Source organism: Phaseolus vulgaris, chromosome 6, assembly GCF_000499845.2.
Source record: "Phaseolus vulgaris cultivar G19833 chromosome 6, P. vulgaris v2.0, whole genome shotgun sequence".
NCBI classification, from domain to species: domain Eukaryota; kingdom Viridiplantae; phylum Streptophyta; class Magnoliopsida; order Fabales; family Fabaceae; genus Phaseolus; species Phaseolus vulgaris.
In genome coordinates this window covers 29,466,576-29,487,647 of record NC_023754.2, presented here as the reverse complement: position 1 = coordinate 29,487,647, position 21,072 = coordinate 29,466,576, and the positions used below count along the sequence as shown (strand labels likewise).

General features: G+C 30.9%; 4 protein-coding genes across 4 annotated transcripts; 3 read left to right on the top strand and 1 right to left on the bottom strand.

The window, feature by feature from the left end:
* Nucleotides 1-556: 556 nt before the first annotated feature.
* LOC137832704 (probably inactive leucine-rich repeat receptor-like protein kinase At5g48380) lies at nucleotides 557-3,216 on the top strand. Its single transcript, XM_068641009.1, has 2 exons — nucleotides 557-1,432; nucleotides 2,188-3,216. Exons 1-2 carry the CDS (start codon nucleotides 557-559, stop codon nucleotides 3,169-3,171), a joined length of 1,860 nt encoding a protein of 619 aa, XP_068497110.1. The 3' UTR covers nucleotides 3,172-3,216.
* A 1,884-nt stretch (nucleotides 3,217-5,100) lies between these two features.
* Nucleotides 5,101-5,883, top strand: LOC137832705 (pathogenesis-related protein 1-like). Its single transcript, XM_068641010.1, has one exon. The coding sequence runs from the start codon at nucleotides 5,196-5,198 to the stop codon at nucleotides 5,745-5,747; it is 552 nt and encodes a 183-aa protein (XP_068497111.1). The 5' UTR covers nucleotides 5,101-5,195; the 3' UTR covers nucleotides 5,748-5,883.
* A 4,110-nt stretch (nucleotides 5,884-9,993) lies between these two features.
* Nucleotides 9,994-11,413, bottom strand: LOC137833190 (antimicrobial ginkbilobin-2-like protein). The gene is made up of 2 exons (XM_068641550.1): nucleotides 10,582-11,413; nucleotides 9,994-10,275 (listed from the first exon to the last, which is right to left on the bottom strand). Exons 1-2 carry the CDS (start codon nucleotides 11,330-11,332, stop codon nucleotides 10,193-10,195), a joined length of 834 nt encoding a protein of 277 aa, XP_068497651.1. The 5' UTR covers nucleotides 11,333-11,413; the 3' UTR covers nucleotides 9,994-10,192.
* Nucleotides 11,414-17,693: 6,280 nt separating this feature from the next.
* On the top strand, nucleotides 17,694-21,004 carry LOC137832700 (sulfite exporter TauE/SafE family protein 5-like). Its single transcript, XM_068641005.1, has 4 exons — nucleotides 17,694-18,691; nucleotides 19,872-20,006; nucleotides 20,097-20,258; nucleotides 20,345-21,004. The coding sequence occupies exons 1-4, from the start codon at nucleotides 17,873-17,875 to the stop codon at nucleotides 20,651-20,653; spliced, it is 1,425 nt and encodes a 474-aa protein (XP_068497106.1). The 5' UTR covers nucleotides 17,694-17,872; the 3' UTR covers nucleotides 20,654-21,004.
* The last annotated feature ends 68 nt before the right edge of the window (nucleotides 21,005-21,072 follow it).

Below are 21,072 nucleotides of genomic sequence, written 5' to 3'. Positions count from 1 at the left end.
AAGGCGTTTGAAAAGTCTTTGCCATGATGATAGACACTTGACTGGGAAAATACAAAAGACAGCAACTTATTCCCGTGTTGTTTTGGAAATGCACTCCATGATATTAATTCTTTTATCTTTGAAATTTCAATACAGAGAATTTTTTTTATTGATAAATAAATAAATAAAAATCACTTAAAAAAATATATTCAATAACTTTGTCCGAACCATCAAACACAAAATCAAGAAAAACACTTAAATAAAACATTATCACCAAATCTTGAAATACAACCAAAACTAACAAAGACTTTAAATTCATATAAAAGTGAAAAACAAGCTGAAACAAAATAAGAAGTAATCTATGAACAAACTTTGAATTGAGGTAAAAAAAAAACTCAGAATAATCAATCATTATATTCTTAAAATGTAATTATTTTTGTGCTTCTAAATCTGGGTAACTATTGCATCCAAACGCTTCTCCAAGTAGCAGCTAGAGACAAACTTCCTTAGAAGGTGAAGAGTTAAATATGAACCATGTTTTAATTTGTTCATTATACTAGTTTTGCTGTAGTCCTATATGTCTACAAAAATGAAGACCACCACAAGAAATCTTAATTCTCTTGTTTTCTTGGGGTCATTGTTCGGTCTCTTTATGACGGGTTTTGGTGCTGAAAGTGACATCTATTGCTTGCAAACCATCAAGAACATGGACCCGTCTAATAATATCTTATCTAGCTGGGATTTCCAGACCAACACTGAGGATGTCATATGTACATTCAGCGGTGTTAAATGCATCAGCAATCATGTGGAAGATAGAGTAATCGGTCTCTGGCTATCTAACATGGGGCTGAAGGGTCAGTTTCCTAGTTGCATTGAAGATTTCACATGGTTGCAGACTCTGAACCTCTCAAACAACGAGCTTTCTGGATATATCCCAAACGATATATCATCTAAGCTGTCATATCTGGAGACACTTGATCTCTCAAATAATTATTTCTCTGGTGAAATTCCAAAGTGTATTGCCAATTTGTCAGGCTTAATTACCCTTCTACTTGATGGCAACCAGTTAACGGGCCAAATCCCACAAGATCTTGGGTTGCTTCCCTGGCTGAGAGATTTTAGTGTTGCTAACAATTTCTTGGAAGGGTCAGTGCCTGTTTTTGGGAGCAATCTTAATGTGAGTTTGAGCTATGTCAATAATAGTGGACTCTGTGGGGGAACACTAGGAAGATGTGACGAGAGCTTGTTTGGAAGATCGTTTTGGTATAGTTTTATTATTGGTTTTGTTTCCTCAGCTACTTCTGTTCTAGTATCTTGCATGTACTATTATGCACCTTGGACAGAATTCAAAAAGAGGAGGAGTAACGCTATTCATCCCCTAATCAAGAAGCAGAACACTGAACAAGAAGCTGAATTGCTACCACTGGCCTTTCAAGAGCAACGAAGCAAAGAGGTTTTCTCTCTCTCTCTTCAGTTTTGTGTGGTTACTATTCGATATCGAACAATGTTGATATCATTAGTCATTTCTAAATGAACAAATGTTCAAGTTATATGCGTAATAAGAAAAAAGTTTGAGACTATACTTCATCTCATCAGTGTCTTGAAATTTAAACTTTTGCTGTTATTTATTTTCTCAAACATAAATGCTTTTTCTAAACTTTAAGATTAGTGGGTGAATAAAAAAGTGTTAATTAGATTTAGGGTTTTGTGTGGGTAGGTGAGTTGTGGAAATATAGGAATATATCACATTGAAATTTTCACTATGATGTAACTGAAGTTATGATCATGGGTGATTTCCAAAACCCATGAGATAAGTTTTTTTTAATTTTTGATTGGTGTTTTGAGATTTTGGTATGCATGAAATTTATCAAAAATTGTTAGGTGGTGTTTTTATAGGATGGGTTTTCCAAGGTTCTTTTCAACTGTGATGTGTTTTTGTTTGAGTAAAGAGCTCCATAAAAGATATTTTAAGTGAGTTTTGTATAACGATGGAGGTATTTCTAAAATATCTTTATTCTATTTATTCGTTTTTTATCAATAAAAATAAAAAGTTCATTATTAGTAATAAGAAATTAGTTGCAGTTTTGTATCTCATTTTTTTTTTATCAGCACAGTTTTGTATGTCATATTACGGTCACATTACATATTTAACTTCAAAATACTGTCATCCATGATACGGGCTGATGCATAGTGTTATTCCATCTACAGCTATCAATATTGTTGGAGAGATTGATTACTAGAATGAGCTTCAAGGAATTATGCAAGGCAACTGATTACTTTTGCACAGATAACGTGTTGGGGATAGGAACGACAGGGATTATGTACAAGGCAAAGGTATCAAATAACTGTTTTCTGGCAGTTAAAAGACTATATGATGCTGATAAGTACAAGTGGGAATTTTTACTTGAAATAATCATCCCGGGAAGACACAGGCACAGAAACATAGTTCCACTGCATGGATTCTGCATAGAGAAAGAGGAAAGGGTTTTGGTGTATAAGTACATTTCTAATGGAAGACTCAGTGATTGGTTACAATCTGAAGAGGAACATCATCCAATAAAATTAGAATGGCCTGAGAGGATTCACATTGCACTTGGGCTCGCAAGAGGTTTATCTTGGCTCCATAAAAGGTGCAAGATAGTGCACCTCAATTTAGATTCGGATTGTGTCTTGCTGGACGAGAGTTTTGAGCCAAAAATTTCCAATTTTGGCAAGGCAAAATTCCTACACCAGAGTGTTGAAGATCATGTGAGGATGAAAATGTTTCTGGTTGATGGAGTTGGAGTGAAGGGTTATGCTGAGAGGGATGTCTATGATTTTGGAATAATCCTTTTTGAACTTATAACGGGGAAAAGACTAGGCCAATCGGTTGATTCTTCGGACAGTATTAGTGGGCATTTGATGAAGTATATCAGCAAGAACTTGTTCACTGATCCTGCTGACTTTTATGACGCCATTGACGATGGTATCATTGGGAAGGGTTTTGATGATAAAATCGTACGTCTTCTTGAAGTTGCATGTGACTGTGTTAAGACATCTTTAAATCAAAGGCAAAAGATGGTTGATGTGCATCAAACTATAAGAGGTATGTGGGAGGGCTACAAACCCTGCTTTGATTCTGAAAGTCTGAAACAGTCTATGGATTGTGCTGACCATATAACGTGTATCAGCGAAATTGAATGTATCGAATAGACTTACAATAACAATATATGTTTTTGCAATGCTTAAAAAGAATTTCGTCTTCCTTCTGAACTCGCTAACTCCTCAATTTGAACTTTTGGTTCACTATTTTGAGATTGGGCTTAACCTTAAGCTCTTACTTAGTTGGGTTGTACTTAAGTCTTGAATTTCACTCTTTTGATTTAGGTTAACTGGATCTCTCAGTCTTCAATCTCGGTCTTTTTTTACGGGTAGGTGTGTACCGGCAGAATGCTCTGATGCTAAAATCAAAATTAATATTAATTAATTATCAGATAAATTCACTTTTACTTACCTTTTGGAGTTGATCACCTATTTATATCATTTTTTTATTGAGCTTTAAATCCAGTTGAATTTCTACTCTTTGTACCTGAATTTTTTAACACACCTTCCATATTTTGGATCCTTTAAATAAATTTTGCTAGAGTTATTAATTATTTATTCATTTCTATTTATTTGTTTGATTTTCAGTTTTTGTTGGAGATCCCACATCGACTAGAGATGAGGACATTTCATTGGATATAAGTAGGTGCAAATTTTGGTTTTATAAAATTGAGTTAGACTTAAAATTCACTTCTTAACATAATATCAGATAAGTGGGTGCAAACCTCCCCTTTTGAGGTTGAGTTAGACTTACTTTTTAACACTTTTCAATCTATATATCAATATCTTGCTCAACTAACAATCAAATGTGACTTATTTGTACAAGCATTAAATTAGAACAAAAATAAAAAGTTAAGATGAACTAAGCTCGAGTACACTGCAAACAAAGCTGTTCCACAATAAAGTGAGGGCTCATAATGCATCTCGAAAGTTTGCTATTTGTTAGAGTTGTTTATCGTCAATTCTACAAATTGTTTAATTTTTTAAAAATATTTATAAACAATTTTGAAATATACTTGAAGAATTTGTAAACTGGACCTATTTAACAATTTTCTTTTATTTAATGTGGGATTTTTAAAAATCAGATACATATCATATGATGGAGACTTTTGATTTGACTCTTTGTTGTTATCGTTTTTAAATTACAATAACAGTTTACAAAAACTTATAATAAAAGGTAACGTTTCTTAAACATTTGTAATAACAAAAAGTAAAATAATAAATTATCTTTTATAAAGTAAATTAGTTTATATATAAGATAAAATATCTGTTTAGAACTTAAAAGATTTTAAAATTAGTGTTGCTAATTTCTTTGTTTTGTCTTCTTCCCCTCCAAATTTTATCTACTTTGGCGTACTTATTTATTTGTGATGACGTGCTTGAAAGGACAGCCTCTCCTAAATTATATCCTGTACTTAGGAAAGTCATTAGTCATTACAAAACATGTTCAAAAGGTTAGTTTTTTTCAAAAGGAATTTTAAAAAATGTATAAAATGTTAATTGTTTAAAAATATGATTTATAATAAAAAAATGAAAGTGGAAATTTTAAAATAAATTTATCTATATCCATAATTTATTCATTTGTAGATAAAAGTGACCTACTTGTATGTAAGAAAACGGGAGGTGACATATTCAAAGCATAATATAATCCATATTTTTTATCTAGTTATCTTGTAATTTTTAATATTATTATTTTAATATTTTTAATATCATTTAATTATAAATTATTTATTATTTATTATATATATTTATATCTAAACCCATTATATAAATCTCATTTTTTTATATTCAAATAATAAATACATACACTTAATATTCTAAAATATTAATATTTTAATTATTTAATTTAATTTTTAATTAAAAATATTATTATATTATTATAAAGAGGTTTGAAATGTGTGTGTTTTGTATTTGTGGTGTTAAAGAAAAGTTATCCGTTGACGTTGACAACAGTAGCAGACCGCAGCCTCTGTCCCACCAAGAAATGATTTCGTATCTAAGAAAGAAGATAACTTACAGTGTCTTCAGCAGCCCCATTGGTGAATTCCATTTGAATAAATCATCTCATTCCATCTTTATCCATTCCCAAACTTCTTATAAATATTCTAAGAACCCTTGTGTTGAGAAAACCAAACATGGGTTTGCCTATGATCCCAATGCTTCCTTTGGTAGCGATCCTTTTAGCCACATCAACACTGTCTCAGATTTGTGATGCACAAAACTCACCCCAAGACTTCCTCAACGCTCACAACACTGCGCGTTCCCAAGTTGGGGTAGGACCAATGAGATGGGATGCAACAGTAGCTTCTTTTGCACAAAACTACGTGAACAAACTAAAGGGTAACTGCAAGATGGTGCACTCTGGGGGTCCTTATGGGGAGAACCTTGCATGGAGCAGTGGTGACCTCACAGCCACAGCTGCTGTGAAGCTGTGGGTGGGAGAGAAGCCATACTATGATTACAACTCCAACACCTGCGTTGGTGGAGAGTGCAGACACTACACTCAGGTGGTGTGGCGCAACTCGGTGCGTCTTGGGTGTGCTAAAGTGCGCTGCAACGACGGTCGTGCCACCATCATCAGCTGCAACTATGATCCACCAGGGAACTATATTGGTCAGAGGCCTTTCGATATTAGTCCCTTCCAAGTACCTTTGAGCTTTAATAAACGTGTGGATCATAATATGTGAAGCCACGAAGCCACGTTGTTGGAATAAAATAAATGTATTGCTGCCAGTTCTGCATATATTTGTTTATATGCAGAATCGCGTGCCAGCTTCAGCTGTATCACTTATGCTAAAAAAATGTGTTTTATCGCTGAGTTAACTGGTTTTCATGGCTCTCTCAGTTTGTCCGGATAAATGATGAACAAATGGTGAGATTGATGAGTTTGTTATTAATTAAGCCACAACCAAAGTTCACCGAAGCAACATCACACTGCAAATACGATGTTGTACATAAATATGAAGTGGTTTTCTGATAAATATATGTATATGTATGTACGTACACTGCAAAAATATGTTATGAATTTGGATAATTTAACTAAATATCAGGTGGTTATCTAGTAAAACATAAATAACGTTTATTATCCAAAACCCTGACAAAACATGCCAATCGTTTCATTAAAATGATGCCGGTGTTCCTTGTTAAGGAAAATAGCAGGTCAAAATTTCAAGAGTGGAAGACGAAAGGGAAACATTTGCAGGAGACAGGCTATGTATTGTGATTTAGTTAACACAAGATAAAATAACTTTGTCTTCAACACTTCTTATCTTCCCCTTTTCAGTCTATCGGTATCTCATGAAAAGTATATTTTGGTATTTGACAGATAGATATTGACTTTTAGATAAGTCTTGAATTCACAAATTCGTAAGTTATAATCAATTAAATTAAGTTATAATCTTTAAAATAAAACTCTTCTTACTGGGATATTTATATAATCTTTTATTAATTATATTCTTAATATTTTGGGTTTAATAAGTATCATAATTGTTTATTTTTGTATATTTTCTAATTTTATTAATGAAAGTCTTTTATTTTATTTTAATCATATTGTATTTTGATGTATAAAAGATGACGACTTTAGTGAGTTTTAACTTTTGATCTTTCGTCTAGACCATTCCAATGTTTAGTTTACCTAAACTTATTATTAAAGTTGGATAGAACCTAATATATTATAGTAGAATTGGTAATTGGGAAAGATTGTTCCAGACTTATAAAAGCTATGCATTAACCTATAGATAATCTGTCTTTTTTTATCGAGAGATCAACAAACTTTCTAATAGTAATCTTTCAATAATTATAAAAAAAAATCATAAATCCATGAAGTTCTTAATCAGATACGTAAGATCCCAAATCTTTTTCCCAAATAAATCCATGGAGGTGAGATGACGGAAAACTGAAATGACTTTTTTCTTGTTGACGTAAATTGTACAAGTCTTTTATATTTTAAAGTTACAACTAGTTTAGCATGTGTATTATAGAAATAGTAAAGAAATTGAAAGCACTAGTAAAATTTTAATTAAGCAGCCTCAATGATTGAACTTCTAGAAAATTGGTACGAGTCTTTATCCAATTTGTTTATTAAGTGAAACAATCATGGCGATAATTTGGAAACCTTGGCAGCTAAAACTGACTAAGAAATTACAACACATAGCACTTCAAAAGCGAAAAGCAATTAAACTCATTTCTTTGTTATGCATGTCATGATATTTATAACATTGAGAGTGATAACCTAATTAACCTTACTGGTGAATTCAGTGAGATTTCAATCTCAGGTGAAAACTTAAATTATATGAACTATGTTTTAAAATTTGTGTTTTTGGGTAACGACAAAATTTTGTATGGGTGATAACAGCCGGGTCGGCCCATTTTTTCCCGACCGTTGGCCCGTCGAAAACAAAGTGGACAGGTTGGTCCATCTTGGCTTAGAAGACTTTTGCACCCATATATTTTTTTTCATGCACCCGACATTTATCTTCCTGCGCCTACATTATTTGAAATACCATAATTATCCTTGATAATTTTGGATGATTCATAGTAGTTTCATAAACAAAAGGTGTTTCTGAAATAGGAGGTTTGTAAGCAAAGTGTGTTTCTATAATAGAAAATTCAAAAGGCAAAAAACCATTTCAGAATATCCTTTTCGAAACACATTTTTTTAATTTTTAGAATGGTAAATCTAAAATTCATAAAATTTGTTTTGGAAATATTTTAGAATGAGTAATCTGAAAGTAATTTTTAAAAAGGATAAAATATCTTTTCCAAAAATGATGTGGTGCATGGAGAAAGACCCTAGAAAATTTTGGCTTGTCACAAACTAATTTTATCATTTCTAAAACTAAACTTCATTAATTCTTTGAGTTGGATCCAGGAAATTAAGAGCATCAAGATCTTATTCTGATATTTTTGTACAATTTGTTTTTGGTCCCTCAATGCTACATAAAATATAAGATCTCTCCATATGTAATTCAATTTTTACTCTAATGGTATATTTCACTCTAAGATTTTTAAGTAAATTTTTAAAGTTCTGCAATGAATTTTTATTACGAGAAAATTTAAAATACGATTATTCTTATTATTATTTTTTAAGATCTTAGAGTTCTTGTAAAAGAACTCATTATTCTTCATGATAGAAGTCTAATCTATCCCTCTAATACAGGATCTTATTTTATATATTTGTTAAAGATCCATCACTAAAGCTGATCTAATTTTTCGAATTGATTTGAACAGAACGTCAACTACATAAAGTAATATTATAATCATATGAATTACTTATCATTAATATTAATATTGAAAATTCATCTTTCTATTATGTTTTGGTCTAAGATTATTTTTCTTGATACCTTTAAACCGTCCAAAGTATGTTTAGATAGTCTGATAAGGACCATTTTTATATTCTATATAGTTTGACCAGACCGTCTAATAATCAAGTTTTTGTTAATTGTTTCTGTTTTTATTTTTTTATATGAATTATCTTTTGCACCAAGACTTTGTAATTTACTTGAATCTCATCAATGAGAAAGTTTTCCTGGTTTTTTTTTTCTCTGTTATGCTCTTTCAGTTTACTTCTTTGCTTCCCTTTTCCTTTTATGACTTAGAGCAAGGTAATAACTTTTTCATGCTTGATTTTATTTGTAGTAATTCATGATGAGTTAATCAAGGATATCGATGGTCCTTATTCTCAGCTTGTTCACCTACAGGAAGGAGCTAAGGAAGCAGAAGGTTGCCATAATTCTGAAGCAGATAAATCAAGTAACAATGTTAATTTAGATAATCACATAGCTAGATCTTCCACTCATAGATATGTTTCAATAAGCAGAGGTTCATCAGGTAGACACTCTCAGTCACATAGCTCTGCTCTTTCTCATAGAAGTTGGGTACATGAATCTATAGAAAGAATATGAGGATGTTGAAAAAAGTAAAGTTGATACTAAGAAGCCCATAGAGGATTCTTTGAGACGTTTGGCTTACTTAGCAAGCCTGAAGTTCCTGTCTTAGTGCTTGGATCCATTGCTTCGATAATACAAGGTCTTGTGTTCCCTATGTTTGGCTTCTTGTTTTCCTCAACAATAATTATGTTCTTTGAACCTCCAGAAAAACAAGGTATATGTAGGTTTGAGTATAGTTACTCTTGTGGCCATGACTCTGCAAAATCACTTCTTTAGCATTGCTGCTGGAAAATTAGTAGAAAGAACTCATTCACCGATATTTGAAAAGTGCATCAAGAAATCAAAGTTCTTAGCTAGTGAATTTATGCCAACTTAACATCAGAAAACCAAGTTATAAGTTTATATCTCATATGATACGTTATATTCTTAATGAATGTGTGTGGGAACTCCAACCAAAGGTAATGGATATGCACATGAAGGAATGTGAGGAGCGCAGGAAGAACAAGGTGTTCAATTGAGCTATCGTTAGGATAGATTCGAAATGACTCTGATACCATATTAAGAAATTTAAGTCTAATTCAATCTTATAAAACTGATTTCTAATGTGAGGTTTGTACCTATTTATATACTAAGAAATGTCTTAATTTTTAGTCGATGAATCTCCAACAGAAAAAGTTAGAATGGAAGGCCCCAAAATCCTCTTGCTTGATGAGGCAACTAGTGCAGTTGATGCTGAGTCAAAGAAAGTAGTTGAAGAGGCTCTCCATAGAATGAGTGTGAATAGAACAACAGTAGTAGCTCACCGTCTTAGGAAAATCAGAGGTGCTGATCTAATAGCTGTAATGAAAAATGGGGATTGTTGAAAAGGGAAGACATGATGGGTTGATGAATATTACTGATGCAGTCTATGCATCATTTGTTGCTTAGAAAGAGAAATTTTACCACAAGTTATGCGAAAAACTCAATTTAACTAATCTTAAATTGAAAACAAGAGTTTATGATAATTGAAATGCATGATCCTAACATTAATCACAACCCAGAGCCCTCAAATAAAGAGAGAAACAAATAAATTAATAACAAGGGAGGCATACAGAATACAAGTTTTGCAGCACAAATACATCTGTACTCCTAAAACATCTGTCAACAAAACCAAATCCCACAGAAGAAATAATGAAAATTGAATTAAATAATCAGCCGTTGAAATTCTTGACATTGTAAAAGAACTTATAAAATAAGGGTCAAACTTAAAAAAACATCAAGAGGGCAGCTGAGACAGCAAGGATGAAGCCAATTATTGATGATGTGCAAGAAGAGGGCCTCCAAGCAGCTGCACCACAAAGCAAGACTATATATTAAAATTCATTCCTTTAATTATTAGACATCACAAGGAAACTAAGTCTACCCTTATAACCATGTCTTAATTTCTAATAAGTAAGATACAATTCAGGTGTTTCTAGTGTTGTCTTCAACAAGAATTGGAGTTTCATATCACTCATCAACCTAATAAAAGTTAGCAATAAATGGCATTATAGATTATCTCAGTAAAACTTTAATTCTGATTGTTAAAGAATTGTATCTTGGTTTTGTTATAAATTCAATTGCTAAAAATGTAAACAAGTGCCAAAGAACTCACCACTTAGAAGTGTAGAGCCATTAGAATAAAACTGATAGTCATTGTACCACATAAAGCAATTAGATCCATAGATTTCCCATCTTCTTTTATTTCCAATGACAGTTCTGAAAGTGACCAACTGAGCATCCAAGCACCGTCTGCAGTCCTCCCTGCTGATATCTCTGGTGCATTGAGCCATGCCATACCTTTTCCCACTTTTATTTGCATTCAGTACTGCTGTATGGAACATGAATGACTTGTCTGGAGCCTCAGCTGCAATTCCAGTCATGAAGGGAAGGCCTTCTGAGACCACAGACGGGTCATCAAAGTCAGTTTCATTGGTGATTGTCACAGCTGTCTGTTGCATATCTCCAAAGAAGCTCTCATTTGAATAGCGCAGGAAACACCATCTAAACCAAATTGTAACATCATTGCTCATAGGACAATCATTTGTGGCTACTCTGGTGGAATTAAGGGTGCAATCAGAACAATTGCTAACAGATATGTCCCCTCTACATAACACTGTACCATAAACCCTGTTGGCCTTTTTTCCTGCAACGTTTTGGTAAAAACCATGGTGTTCCACTACATTAGATGCAAGAGAGTCCAACAAACTTCTCAGATTGGTCTGGAATGTGCCATCAGTGTCAGAATAATCAGCTTCTGAGCATTGAGAACCTGATTTCATGTTGGTATCAGCAAGGCAAAAGCCATTTGGGAAGACCGAAAGAAAGAAGATAACACATGGCACAACCAAGTACAATGTCTGCATCTCTTCGTAATCGCTTCTGTGGCACAAGAGGAGGATCAGAAACAATGAGTGTGTGTGTCACCAACCTTGCAAAATACAGAACTTTTATCCGTTGGCATAATATTGACCTTTAATAAACATTTTTTTAAGTGTTAGTGTGCAAAGTCAACTCTTGAGTGACGAGCAAATGATCATGTATAAAGTTGTACGCGACAATTTATTACAAGTCAATCATTTTGAGACCTTTGATTAGCGATTAATTAATCTGTATTTATGAACCTCGGAAAAACAAAGGCAACGCTAATTAAGTAGTTGAATTTGTGGTGGATATCCATTCAGAATAAGATTAGGGAAGCCTCAAACAAGTCATTAGCTAATTCTTGAACCATATCTGGATTCTTGTAGAATTTAGTGGAGTTAGTAACTTTGGCACTGATTTCCAAATTTGGGAGATATATTATTTATTAAAACATGTTGTGGAATTAACTTTAATCAAAGTTATTTAAACTCTATCATAACGAGTGTTTTATAGACTTTTCAGACCACTCGTTATTGGATCGTTATCGAACTATGTATAATATGTATCTCATGCACGAGCAGTCACTCGCGACGTGAAAAAAATATATTGGAAATCTCACATCGATTAAAAATTATAGCATTTCATTCTTTATAAGTGGATACAAACTTCATCTTATAAACTAATTTACGAGATTGAGTTAGTTCTAACATAAAACATTAACATTTGGATAGAGATTGTGAAAAAGAGTATTCCACTTTGGCTAGAAATGATATTCCTGGTGACTCTTAATGAGTAATGAGTAATTATTCTGATTTCTATTCAAGAGGGTCACAATGAGATTATTAGATAATAATGAAAAGATCTGCAACGGCACGCTCGTCATTTTTTTAATTTTGAGTTTACCGAAAGAAACAACGAAAACTAATTAGATGCAACATTGTCAACTATATAATCCACTCTCCATTTTATTAAAGAGAAATGCTATTTATTTATATAATAAAGTGTATAAAAGGTCTCATTACAATGAGATAAAGACTCCGTAAAATGTTATTGTTTGTTCTACAACGATAATAAGATGAATTTAACTTCAGAAATATCTCGTTTTTATGTAAAAAAAATAAATTTTAAATTGTACAATAAGAAAAACATTTTTTGATTAATTAAAAGGGTAAATTGGAAATTTTCATATTTATAGAAATTAAAGAAATTTTCAAAATACAAACATAGCTTTCGTTTTTGTGGATTGAATTGCTCGGTATAAAAGCCCGAGAAGGTCTCACCGTAGCCCAAAAAGATTCCAAAGGTCTCGGTAAAAAAAATGAATTATGCTATTTCTTCCTTTAACATTATCCTAATAATTTCTCTCGATTAAGGAAACGCTAAAAATAATAATTTTAAATAAGACGTAAAAATTAACATTTTTAATTTATTTTTTTGCTAAATATATGCCATTTCATATTTTTTTACGTATATATTTTATTTAAAAATGATACTTTTAACAAGATTTGGTCTAACTTATCAAATAATTATAATGGAATACCAGGTTGTCAAACTCAAAAATAAAAGTAACATAAATATTTTTTATCTATAAAAAGTTTTGAAGCTCGATAATAAATAAAATCAATTCGTAAACTTACCAAACTTTATTTATTATAAAATAATTTTAAAAAGTATAATTACATATTTGGAAAACATAATACAGAACAACAATTACAATTTTCAACTTCATATATAAAGAAAAAAAAAGTACCAAAAAATAAAGTACGATAATATATTTGCAGTAAATAAGATAAAATTACGTAAAATTACTTGTTTAAAATCTTTAAATCATTTGAAGAACTCTAATGAGACACTAACACAAATTTAAATCATTTCAAAGAATTTACTTGAATTTATTAAAAGAATTTTGAAAGCAAGTTAACCCTTTTTTTCTCTGTATAAAATTACAAAATCGCAAGGAATTACTTAGTTATATGGAAATATTAGTTGAGAGTTCCATGGTTTAAGAAAAAAATTAGTCTTGAAGTTGAGGGTGTTGGGTTGGACTCACTTCCTATGTGGAGACCTAACATAATATTAATAATCTTTAGTTTTTTTTTTTTTGGAATAGAAAGAGTTGTTAGTAGAGAGAGAGGAAGAGAAAAGAAAAGGAGAAAAGAGTGAAGAGATGAAGTTTGGTTGATTATTGAGCACAATTTGCCCTGTGATTTGATACTCTCTTGTAATTTTAATTTTGATCATAGTGGAGCTTCATTGACTGTCTTGTTCCATGATTTTTACTTCTCACATCGAAAATATTTTCCACGTTAAATATGTGTTTTTCTTAAGTATGTTTTTGTTGTTACCATTATTTGTTATTACTTCTCAAAAAAAAATTATTATTAGAGTTATTATTTTACTGTGTTGTATTTTTCATTAGATAAATTATATAGTGACAGAAGGATAAAATATAGATAATAAAAAATGAATTTAAAATCTTGTCTTTTTATAGTGAAGATCAAATCATGTTATTCTTTTGATTATTGTTATAGATTATAGAAGATATATAGCAGAATTCATGCATATTTCAAAGTAAAAAATGATGTTAAAGAATTTAAATAAAGTCACCATCTGCATGAAGGGGTTTCACACTAACTGCTACTAATATGCTAACACGTATCGTATATTTGTTTGCCCTAATTAATGAGAGAATGTAGTAGTGAGAACAAAACTCTATTACCAACTTTTGTCGATTACACGAATCAAATCAGATAAATACAAGTTTTTACTTGTTTAAGTTAAGTGATGTTGATACATAATATTGTTGATTAAAGTGCTTTCCAACTTTTTGGCATCATATGACTAAGATATTATTACTTTCTATATTTCGATATCAAAGTTTTATCGTGATCATATAAGGACAATATATGAGTATAAGAAATTTGTGAAACGAGTCACTAAGCAATGTAAAGATGTATGGGAATTTGGCCACTTTGAAGATATGTTCCATCGCTTCCACACTTATCATTTTTTCAACCATATATCATAATTAAATTTTCACTTTTCACTTTAGAGGTTTAGTTTCGGATAAAATAAAAAATACACTGTATATGTTTTTCTTATTTTGACTAGTGTTTTAAGTCTCGCAAAATATCTATAAAAAATCATTAGAATGTCTAGTTGATGAGTAGATGGTCTTTAATGATTCAAATGTAATAGTTTATCTTATAGTTACTTGTATAAGGAGGTTGGAGGAAATTAGACTTAGTCGATCTTTTGTATAATGATTGAATTATCTCTGAAATATCTCTTATTTATTCATTTATTTTTATTGATAAAAAATGGATATGTTATTAAATTGGATTTATATCTAAACTAAAGATTTAGATAAAAAAAATTAAAAGATAATTTTTTTATTTTAAATTTAAAATATTTTACGATAAAATTATATTATTTGAGTATAGTTTTTCTAAAAAAAATTCAAAATTTATAAAAATCAACTATTTATTTAAAATTACATCACTTATTTAAACTATAGAATTTTTATAAAAAAAATTCTCTTGTTTTTTATTTTTTTTTATAATCTTTTCTCAACTTCGTTGACATGTTGCCCCATATTTAATCGGAATTATATATGTTAATGGTTAATGTTATTTTTCAATCAATCAATGTTAGTTAAGTTTTTTTTTCAGCATCAACAATATTTTTTTACTTCATGTAAAATATATATTTTTTATAATGTAATATGATATATTAGGATTTTCTCACAGGACTGTTTTCCCACCAATGTTACTTGGGATCATATATATATATATATATATATGTATGTATGTATGTATGAAGCATTAAATTTTATTTGAATAACATTATAATAATAATATTAATAATATCAGAAGAAAAGATTATTCATTTGAGTTTGAACCTAACTCACCACTCACAAAAGAGCAATCAGTTCTGCTATATATTTACCTAACTTTTACAGATAGCAATTAACATCTGAACACCTCACCCTTTGATAATGATGACTTTTTTCATAAGAAATTTAAATAACATATAAATAAATAAAATAAATAAAATTCTAAATAAGAAAATCAAGAAAACTATATGAAATAGTTTTTACAAATTCACTTAGATACAAATTAATTTTAACTTATAAAATGATAATATAATTTTTACTTTATATTTTTATTTTGTAAAGTGATTAGGAAAAAGTAGGTCATATATGAACTTGCTTTCAACTTTGGAAGTTTAAAACTTTAAATAATTTTGACCAATTCTTCAGTTACGGGCATTTATCTTTTGCCAAAGTTTAAATCCATTTAAATTTCTAAAACAAGTTCAAATATGTCTGTATTCTTTATAAAATAAATGTATTTTAATTTTAATGGATAATTTGTTACCTTTTATGTTTCTAAACTTAACCTAAGTACTTTTTCTTATAATATGAATGGAGTTTATTTTTTAAATTATTTTATTTTACAAAATCTGAAATTATTATTTTTTGTTTCTTACTTTCGTACTAAACTAAAAAAAAACATTTATTTTGAAAAAAAATAATGTTTTAAAAAGTGTTAATACTGATATAATATTATGGATCATCATCTCCAATGATAATTTGTTAAATATAGAAGTAAATAATGATTGTGACGATAATAACAATTTTACATTTTGAATAAATAAAACGAAAACTCGTTAATCTTCTAAGGATTATAAAAAAATGTATTAAGGCTTTTAGATTTAATATTATTTTATAAAAATAATAGAAAGTAATCGTAGAAAGATACAAAATATATATATATATATATATATATATATATACATCACTATAGGTGTGGATAACTTTCATACTACGAGACACAGACACAAACACAAGTTGTCAACTAACATGGAACATAAAATGATATCTGCTTTGGTTAAAAAACATTACATTTGCAACTTGATATATTTAAGGTTTCTTTTGGGTCTTTTTAATTACTCATTAGTATATTTCCCAATAGAATGAGTGTACTGAACAAATATTCCATCTTAGTCAAGTTATTACTTAAAGTTTTAGTAGTCATCGTTTTCTCCAGTGTGACAGAGGCTAAGACAATTTGTTTATCAAAATAATATTGTTTCGATTGATTATAATAATTTTCAATAAACAGAATACTAAATTCTGTAGTCATGTTTAGGATAAATAATAGCTCAAATCTTATCCACGACTTTATTCTTTCCACTGTAGAAAACAGGATTAATAAGATGAACATTTGTAGCAGGAGCATTCGTGAGACCAAAAGTCAGAAACAGGAAACGGAGTTATTGGGAAAGACATAAAACTCATACATGGTTTTCATCCGAATCCCCGACACAGATGAACCAGGAGGAGGAACATTGAAGTTTTGTGTTTCGGAAAAAAATGATTTCCCATAGTATTTCAGAAGTTTTGTATCATATACTTTAAACATTTTTTTCCCTTTAAAATAATCTATATATTATAGACAAGTTTATTTAAAATGAATATCTTTAGAAAATATTTATTTAAGAGGTAGATTAAAATCTGCTTCTAAAAAATTACTTAATTTTTAAAATAATCATATTAAATAACCATGCAAATTACTATTTTTTATAAATTTAGATTAAAAAATAAAACTTGAGTGATAGATAATTTTTTATATTTTATAATTGAAAATAAAATATAAAGATGAATTTGTTAATATTATTACTTTTTCACTCTTATTGTCTGTACATATAATATTTGGAGAACAGTTCGATAATGTCCTAATATATGTTAATTATATGTTTATGAACACTTAGATAACTAACTAGGTAATTAATCGATTAGTATAACTTTAAACTAATATAGGTAAAGCTCCACACAAATAAAAATTCATTATAATAGTTAACAAGTAGTGATATCAACATGTGTTTATTATTAGAAAACATTTTCATGCAACTGGAAGGAGATATTATTAATTTAGGTTTTTGATCCATAATAATCTTCACATGAAAAACTTGTATTATATATCTCTTGATCTTGTAAGCACGACGACAGAAAGTGGTGCAGGTAGGAACCAAAAATAGTAGACGGATTACACAAAATATGAACTCTCACGGAGAAAATAATTGCAATTACTTTACTAAAAGGTGTATTAGTTTATTATTTACATGTATGACTAACTATAAAGAGCTTTATCTTTTGCATAAAAAATGAGTGCTTTTTGCTAAGTATATCCAATTTAAATTATTTGTTGTTTGTTTTGCATTAGCACTTGTTCTTTTCTCACACCACTTTTTGTGTCATTGATGTTACCAACAATGTTACTTATATACAATTGTTATTACATTTCTTTCATGTTGTGATTTCAACAATAAATCACGTTTTATTGTCTATTTTTCTCTCTTAAATATGAAATTGGTAAGATGATGGTATACAAAAAAGAAACGTTATGCATTTTGCTTTCCACCAACAAGCATTGTTAACACAGTTCATGCATGTCTCTATATAAAGCCATTCTGCCATTCAGCTAGCCACTGATACACTCCCAGCCCTCACCATTGCTGAAACAAACTCTCAAAAGCAAATGAGTACTCCAAGTTTTATATTTCTAGTTCTCAGCTTAATTGCCTTCAATCCTTCAAATGCAAAACAAGAACAACCCTTTTCAAATATCATCAATATTGATCATTTCCTGGACAAAATTTATCTGTGGGGAGGTGAAGCACAATCCCAGAGACTTCTTTCAGGCCCTTTGGTTCTGGCTGGAGTTTTGTGCTTCATAGCCTCTGCTATTTCTAGTGCTGGTGGAATAGGTGGGGGTGGTCTTTTTATACCCATATTATCCATTGTGGCTGGTTTAGACCTGAAAACTGCTTCTAGTCTCTCAGCTTTCATGGTCACAGGAGGGTCAATTGCAAACGTTATGTGCAATATGTGCATCACAAGTCTTAAATTTGGTGGCAAGTCATTGATTGACTATGACATAGCTCTTTCATCAGAGCCATGCATGTTGTTGGGAGTGAGTCTTGGAGTTATCTGTAACCTTGTATTCCCAGAGTGGTTGATCACAGTACTGTTTGCCGTCTTTCTTGCATGGTCTACCTCAAAAACTTGCAGAAGTGGGTTGATGTTTTGGAAGGCTGAATCAGATGAGATAAGGAAAAATGGAGTTGATGAACTTGAGAAGGGGCTGCTGGAAAACGAGACTATTGAAGAAAGGAAAGTTTTAGCAGTAGGACATGTGTACAAAGAAAATAATGAGCCAAAAAATGTTGAGGTGTCTGTGCCTCTTCTTTCTTCTCAAGGAAAAGTGAGGATCCCTTGGTTGAAATTGGTGGTTTTACTTTTGATCTGGTTCTCTTTTTTCTCTGTCTATCTTCTCCGTGGCAACAGATATGGACAGGTAAAGTTTCTCTCTTTTTTTTCCACTGATTGTAAAGTGTACAAGAGTAAACTAAATATTTTTAGCTATTGATAAAAAAAATTAATGATTGATATTTTTGATATATTTATAAATTGTATGAACTATTAAACTGAGACTATATATTTTATCTGCTAAATTGGGTTGCTCGAAAACTGCTTGTTATCTGATAACTTTTTTTATAAAATAATAAATTTCTTAAAACTTGTACTAATATGGAATAGGGATTATTATAAAGGTGAGTTACAGCAGAAGTATCTCACCAAGTTTACCAAATCAAAGTTTGGTCTTTGTATGTGTTATTTTCTTTTCTTTTAGTATCAAGGTCCCCTCTATTATGGAACAGTCGAGACTGTAGTGTTACTCATCAGATAATAAGACTAGCAACACTAATAATTTTTCTCATAGCAATTAAGGGGAAACTCTGAGTTCTAAAAGTAATTTTTTTTTTCAATTTAATTCAAACTTCTTTTTTCTTTTTCATTTTATTTCTTAGTTCCAAACAAGCATATATCAACTTGGACTTTGTGAGTGATTCCTTTTCTTGTACTTTTGATACTATTAAAGAATATGGATACTAGAATTATAGAAGGATCCTAATTCATTATCATATCTTTTGTCTTTTCTTTTATTTTTTTGTTATCTCTGTTTTATTTTATAATATGGTATTAAAGTCATTTAAAGTTTATCCTAGTGAGTGTTTATTGGGCTTATCGTGCCTCGGACCGTTATCGGACTACGCATAATATGTTGTCCCACGCACGAGCTGTCACTCTCAACGTGAGGGGCTGTGTTAGAGATAACACGTCGACTAGAGATGATAATATTTCGTTGTATATAAATGAATGCAAACCTCACCCCATTAGCTGGTTTTATGGAGTTGGGTTAGGCTTAAAGTCCACTTCCCTTCACTCCGTATCCTCCTCAGATCTGTTTAAATTCTTAAATGAAGTTTAATTTTGATACACTAATTACATTACGCACTTGATATAATTTTAAAGGAATGATTATAAAAATTCATAACTGTCAATCACATGACAACTATGATTGGATTACAGTAAGAAAAAAATTGTAGTATGTACATTAATTAAGTTGTAGTAACATTTTCGTATAGCATACATTCGAAGGATGATCCTTTGAATCAGTTGTTCAAATTATGCAGGGAATCATTCGAATGGAGCCCTGTGGTGTGGAATACTGGATTCTGTCATCGGTTCAGATACCTCTTGCTGTGGTTTTCACTGCTTGGATTGTATTTAGAAAAGAAAACCTTAGAGACCGAACGCTTATTCGAGAGGTTCTTAAACACCATAGCTTGAAAAAATAGTTTTTTTCTTTACTAATCTTTATCTACTTACACACTCTTTCGTCTTCCTTCTGCTTACAGCTAACTGATATGAAGATGCCGGGACTCACCAAAAATAGACCATCAAATATACTTGCTTTTCCATCAATGGCACTATTAGCAGGGATACTGGGTGGTGTCTTTGGAATTGGAGGTGGAATGCTAATTAGTCCACTTCTTCTTCAGGTTGGAATAAAACCTGAGGTAAGTTCACAAGCTTTGTTAAATGCCTTTTACACTGGCAAGTAAACTAGTTACTGGTTTTTACCAAGCAATTTTTGTGTGTGTAGGTAACAGCAGCAACATGTTCTTTCATGGTTCTCTTTTCTGCTACCATGTCAGCATTGCAATATCTGATGTTGGGAATGGAACATGTAGAAGCTGCCTTAATCTTGGCCATAATGTGTTTTGTTGCATCCCTTCTTGGGTTATTAGTGGTACAGAGAGCAATTCGGAAGCATGGAAGAGCCTCTATAATAGTTTTCTCGGTTAGTATAGTGATGTTTGTGAGTAATATTCTAATGACTAGCTTTGGAGGCCTAAAGGTTTGGACAGACTATGAATCAGGGGAATATATGGGGTTCAAACTACCCTGTTGAAAACAGTTTTGTTAGACCAGTTTGTGTATCCTTTCATGTCATCAATATCATAGGTAGTCACGAATAGAGAATAATCTTGGACCTTCTATTTCAAGATTGGGAAAGACAAAATGTGCTTCTTGACAAAGTAACTAGAGAGGATCCAAATCCTTATTTTGTATGACCACATGGGTATTGCTAGGGTATTCATAACAGATGTTAGAATTGAGGACATGCTTGAACTTTATCTTATTTATATGCATGCATGCGAAAGAACATATCAAAACGTCCTAAAATTCATGTGAATACTGCTCTTTGTATTTCACACTTTCTCATTCTGAGATCAATGGAATGGATAATTTCTCTCCCAAATTTCTCTATTCATATCTCTAACTCGTTGGAAACAGTTTTGTAGGATCGTTAGCTAGACCCTATATTAG